At 33.3% G+C, this 5,480-nt stretch overlaps 2 protein-coding genes across 2 annotated transcripts in view; both read right to left on the bottom strand.

Moving 5' to 3' along the window:
* LOC111707755 (innexin inx2) overlaps window positions 1–1,002 on the bottom strand; it is a 13,537-nt gene extending 12,535 nt beyond the window's left edge. Inside the window, exons 1-2 of the mRNA XM_023480897.1 lie at window positions 927–1,002; window positions 450–504 (exon numbers count right to left, since the gene is read on the bottom strand). Of these exons, the coding sequence (XP_023336665.1) occupies window positions 450–504 (55 nt within the window). The 5' untranslated portion in view covers window positions 927–1,002. The remainder of the gene's footprint in view (window positions 1–449; window positions 505–926) is intronic.
* A 3,915-nt stretch (window positions 1,003–4,917) lies between these two features.
* Window positions 4,918–5,480, bottom strand: part of LOC111707756 (switch-associated protein 70) — a 37,999-nt gene continuing 37,436 nt past the window's right edge. The window contains exon 24 of the mRNA XM_023480899.1: window positions 4,918–5,133. Coding sequence (XP_023336667.1) covers window positions 4,918–5,133 — 216 coding nt within the window. The remainder of the gene's footprint in view (window positions 5,134–5,480) is intronic.

Genomic DNA, 5,480 nt, shown 5'->3' on the forward strand with positions numbered 1-5,480 from the left:
TGCAACCGGATGGTGTAAACCTTTGATGTTTCAAAATTAAATTATTTGATCTAACAGAATTCATAGTATAAAATATACGTCTACGACATCGGGTTGCAAAAAAATAGGTTTAGGAAAATTTGAGTTTTTGGCAAAAACTCCTTCACAATAGTTATACCACATTATTATAAAACTTTTGTGTCCTTTATATTAGTTAGAAACATTTAAAATCTTAATTGTAAAAAAAGTATAGAGACGGACGGACGCAAGTTTAAGGAAAAGCAAAATGAGGAAAAACTTTTGAAACCAAATTATTTATAAGGCACATTTTTTATAATGCACAAAAAGTGTACACTTTTGTGACTGAAATATTTAAGAGACACTATTTTTTATGCACTTTTAATATAAGAAATATCATGGCAAGAAATTTTTGATAAAAGATAAAATCTATAAAAAAATAAAATGTTTACCAAAATAACTTCTAGTTAATGAAGAAAATGTGCACAGTGGCCCAGTTGTTGACATCTGAAAAAGAAATAATTTCAATGTTGACTCTATTTCTACTGAGTATTCATCTACCCAATAATGTTGCCCCCCCCCCTTCTCTCTTTATTTTCATTTTGTTTAAAAAACAAACTTATCAATAACCTTTATACATTTTTTAAAGCCCTTAAACTCCAAATATTTATTGCAAAAACGACTAATGCAAAAAAACTTTTAAAAAATCTCTTGACCCCCCAAAAAATTCTAAATTTTTTAACTTTTTAGTGTGTGAAGGCGTCTCTGGTAAAATTGAAATGCAGATGAATATTCCCGAACATTCCGCTAAATAAGTAAATCGGAATTCCGTTGAAACCCTAATACTTATAATAAAAATAAAAAGTTCCAGTTCTCAAAAAAAACATTTCGTAACTTCAGAAAAAAAATGTTTTAAATTATATCATTACCTCGAGTACTAAAAAGCCTACTGGGGTTATTCAACTAGAGGTCTCAATGCTCAATAAAATCAGCATTTTTATCTCTAAATTAATTTTATAATTTATTTGTGTAATATATGATTGAAACCAGTTCTCACTGGGCGGAATTTTTAAACAAGAAAAGATGCATCAGTGTTTGTTTAGTATCCATGGAGTATAAAAGCATTTAATTTTGATAATTCACATAATAGTTTCCTTTGACCAGAATATTTCATTGATTTTTTATGTGAAAGATGGATCCCATGTCAAGCTGTGACATCCGTCTTGTGTTTACATTATACCGCCCAGACACAGTACACTGCAGTAAAAAGATGCGTGTACACTTCTGAAATAACTTTTCTTGTATTATAACATTGATTGAACAGACTTTCACTTTCACGTTAAATGATGCATTCAAGCTGTGGTAAAACTTGATTAAAACGATTTATAACAAGATCGATTACACAAAAGATAAAAAAACTCAAAAGAACAGATTATTTTTGCGCTTCGCACACATTTAACTAATTGACTCATATCCTTAATTTTACAGCTCTTGGAAGTATACATTTTTAAATACACAAGAACAAGCCATTGGATATTAAAATACCGACTTGCATTGAACACTGAGCCAAATCTGCACATGAAACAACTAAAAAAATATTTTTCTCGACTTCAAACCATTAAAAAACACTTTTATTTTTTTTACACGGGGGGGGGCTAGCCCCCTGTTACCGATCCACTCTCCCAAAACCCTTGAAAAATAAAATTTGACCCCCCCCCTCTCATGTACTAGTTGTGCCATGGTTCCTGTTCCACAGTTCCTGTTTTACAGTTCCTGTTCCACAGTTCCTGTTCCACAGTTCCTGTTCCACAGTTCCTGTTCCACAGTTCCTGTTCCACAGTTCCTGTTCCACAGTTCCCGTTCCACAATTTCTGTTCCACAGTTTCTCTGTCTCGCTGCAATATTTACCTATTCTATTTCAGCTGATCACTTTACGCTCTTGAATACTTGTTCAGGATAATGACCAAAAGTTTTAAGTAATTATAGTAATAGTGTAATAAATACCGGGTAACACGATATTCTGTAAACTTGCAGTACGTTGTACATTATTAACTATCTATGTTTTTAAACTTCAACGTAAAATCCATTATTCATTCGAACTGCATTTCAAATAAAAACGTAGCAGTAATAACTTAATCCTGTTATATATATGATGACGTACAACTTAACTGCGCCTATTTCAACTGTGCTATAATACCTAATATGATAGACTTAATCATGTGATATAGATAACAATATAGGAATTTAATAACGTCTATTAGCTTTAACTTGTAACATATAAAACCTCAAATGCACAAATTGACATAGAAACTCTGTACTGTTTACTGCGAGAGAGTAATTGTTCCCTGTTCTACTAAACAGGTTGAGGATTGTCCCCTTTTAACTTGGGATCCATAGTTACAAGCTCCTGATTGATATCGATAGCTAACAAGATCACACCCAGTGGTAGTGGCATTTATAGATCTGGATTGGATTCGTGAGGTTCCCTGTTCTGCTAAACAGGTTGAGGATTGTCACTTATTATTTGGGATCGATAGTTACGAACTTCAGATTGATATCGATAGCTAACGAGATCGCGCCCAATGTTAGTAATGGATCGTATTCGTGTGGTTCTCTGTTTTGATAAACAGGCTGAGGCAGAGGATCGTGCCTTTGATTTGGCATCAATAGTTACAAAATTTTATCCGGGTTTAAACATTGATAGCTAAGTGAAACTGAACTGTATTTGGATAGATACGTGTTAGAGAGCAGTTTATGGAGTAGGGTATTTACTACAATAGGACTAATTAAACAATATGTAATTTAAATTAATTGTTTCATTAATGCGATAAAATACCGGAAAAATCTTGTTATTTAGGGCGTTAACATTTTATACTCAATCTTAATATGGTTTGTTGAGAAACTCTCATTTTTTTCTAACAGAAGGGTGGGAGGAGTGGGGGGTCAGCCCACACATCCCCCTGAACGGGGGTGTATTACGGGAAGTGTGTGGGGGGGGGGAATGACGCTTAAACTTGTTTAAGAGTACTATTTACTATAATTATGACTTGTTCTACAACTTTTTCCTTTAAATCTGGGTTTAACGAACCTCTAGATAAACTCATATAAAATGTATCATTGTTCAGACCAAGGGGCGTATATCTGATAATCTCGGGTGGGAACCCCCCCCCCCCGTAAATTTGTGTAATAATTGGGATTTAAAGGTAGTGACCGGCAATGTATGGTGGTTGAGCTAAATATGTAGTATTGTGGACAAATTTTTTAGGAACAGGTTTTGAGAAAATAAAAATTAACTCTTATCATCAAAAGTAAGTAGTCTTATTCAATTATTAGTTTCTATAATTTCTCATTTTTCACAAAGATTTTCTGCAGATTTTCTGGAATTTTCTTGAGAAGACGACATTTGAAGAATTTGTAGAAATCTGCGGACACATTCATAGAAAAAAAGAAATTCAATATAATGATGAAAACGAAATAATTGATTCTAGCATTGATTTATTGACAAATTTCTTTAAAGAAATATGTTCCTAAACATGTAATTAGTTAACTGTATAATTTTTACTTTATTTTTGTCGTCGTCATTTAATAATTTAAGAAAACCGATTCTGAAAACGTACCCACCCAAATCATAATTTTGAACGTCGACTTTGCACTCAAACTCAGTAATTATTCATCTTAGAAACTTTTTATATGTCTCAAATGAATTCTAAAAAATGTGTCCGCTATACTGGATACTCAGTTCAACCACCATACATTGCCGGTCACCCCCCTTAAGAGAAAGCAGAACTTTTATATTGTTATTTAGATTCTCATAAAAATTCTTAAGAAGTAAACATATTTTAAGTTTTAACTTGAACCAGATATATAAATAATTTTGTTTATCCAAACCCCGTTGAATTTCACGCGCATATCATTATTTTGACATTTTCTTTGTTGGAATTTGTTTCAAGCGAAAAATATTTGGTTATTAAAAATATGTCGATATGTATACCAAAAAATCCGTCTTGAAACACATAATTCAAAAAATGTTAAAAACATAAAAATGTGTTAGAAATTGAAAAGTTTAAAGCAAAAAAGGGATTTTTTAGTGGATATTTGTCCTCCAAAAAACTAGGTATTTTTTAGCCCTGGATCAAACAATTTTCAAAATAAAAAAAATCTGAAAAAAACTATTCAGTGGTTCAAGCTGAAGGCGCAACTTTAAATACCCATATCGACATGTTTCAAAAAATCAAAAATTCGACCTCCCTTAGTGATTTATGATTTTTTTAAATGCTTGCGCCGCTGACCCATTTTTCTAAAAATCAAAAAAAAAATTTAGAATGTTTTTTGTAAGTTATTTATAATCTTTATCAAAAGTCCATTTAGAAGAATAAAAATTATTTGAATTTCTAAGAACAAAACGGATAAATTTGCAATGTTAAATTAACAAGGCCTTTCAACCTCCCCTTCTTTGTACTTAATACTTTTAATGTAATTTTGTTTCAATGTCAGAAATTTTCTAATAAGTATGTTTGTAAGTGACCCTCCATGCAATTCTGATAAAGACTGGTTTACAATAGTACCCTTCAAAGCTTTGTCTGATCAAGTATAAATTATATATTCATGATTTTGTTTATTTAAGCCGTTTTGCGCCTGTTTTGCTTATAAGAAACAATGGACAAATTCACAGAAGTAAATTTTCGAGCCAACTTCCACAAGCGCGGCGGCTTGTAAAAGAAGAAAAATAATTTTTATTTTAAAATATCTTCAAATTATTCTAAAAAACCCACATCATTGCCCATCCCTAGTCATCTATAAAATAATTTTCAAGATCGCGGAAAAAATGAGATTTGTGGGGGCGGCCATACTGGAAACATGTTTCTGTCTATTCAATGATGATTGATCAGTTTTTACCAAAGTTTAAACTTTTGATTTCTTTTAGTTGGGCGTAGCAGCATAGGCAGGGGCATAGGCAGGGACATAGGCAGGGACATAGGCAGGGACATAAGCCAGGGGCATAGGCAGGGGCATAGGCAGGGACATAGGCAGGGGCATAGGCAGGGGCATAGGCAGGGACATAGGCAGGGGCATAGGCGGGGGCATAGGCAGGGACATAGGCAGGGACATAGGCGGGGGCATAGGCAGGGACATTGGCTGGAATTAATTCAGGGGGCTTTATCTTATTCAACTTTCCTAGGAAACTCTCATTTTTTTCTAACAGAAGGGTGGGAGGAGTGGGGGGTCAGCCCACACATCCCCCTGAACGGGGGTGTATTACGGGAAGTGTGTGGGGGGGGGATGATGCTTAAACTTGTTTAAGGGTACTATTTATTATAATTATGACTTGTTCTACAACTTCTATGCAGAATGGATATACTGGATAAATTTTCATTAAGCTCTTAAATAAAAATTTGACTTTAATAGTCGTCTTTCTTATTCTACAATTTTTTTTGGGTCCCAATGTAAGTAAGTATTACCTCTTATATCCGTAGTTGATATCA

The sequence above is a fragment of the Eurytemora carolleeae genome, unplaced genomic scaffold (genome assembly GCF_000591075.1).
Source record: "Eurytemora carolleeae unplaced genomic scaffold, Eaff_2.0 scaffold583, whole genome shotgun sequence".
Taxonomy (NCBI): Eukaryota; Metazoa; Arthropoda; class Copepoda; order Calanoida; family Temoridae; genus Eurytemora; species Eurytemora carolleeae.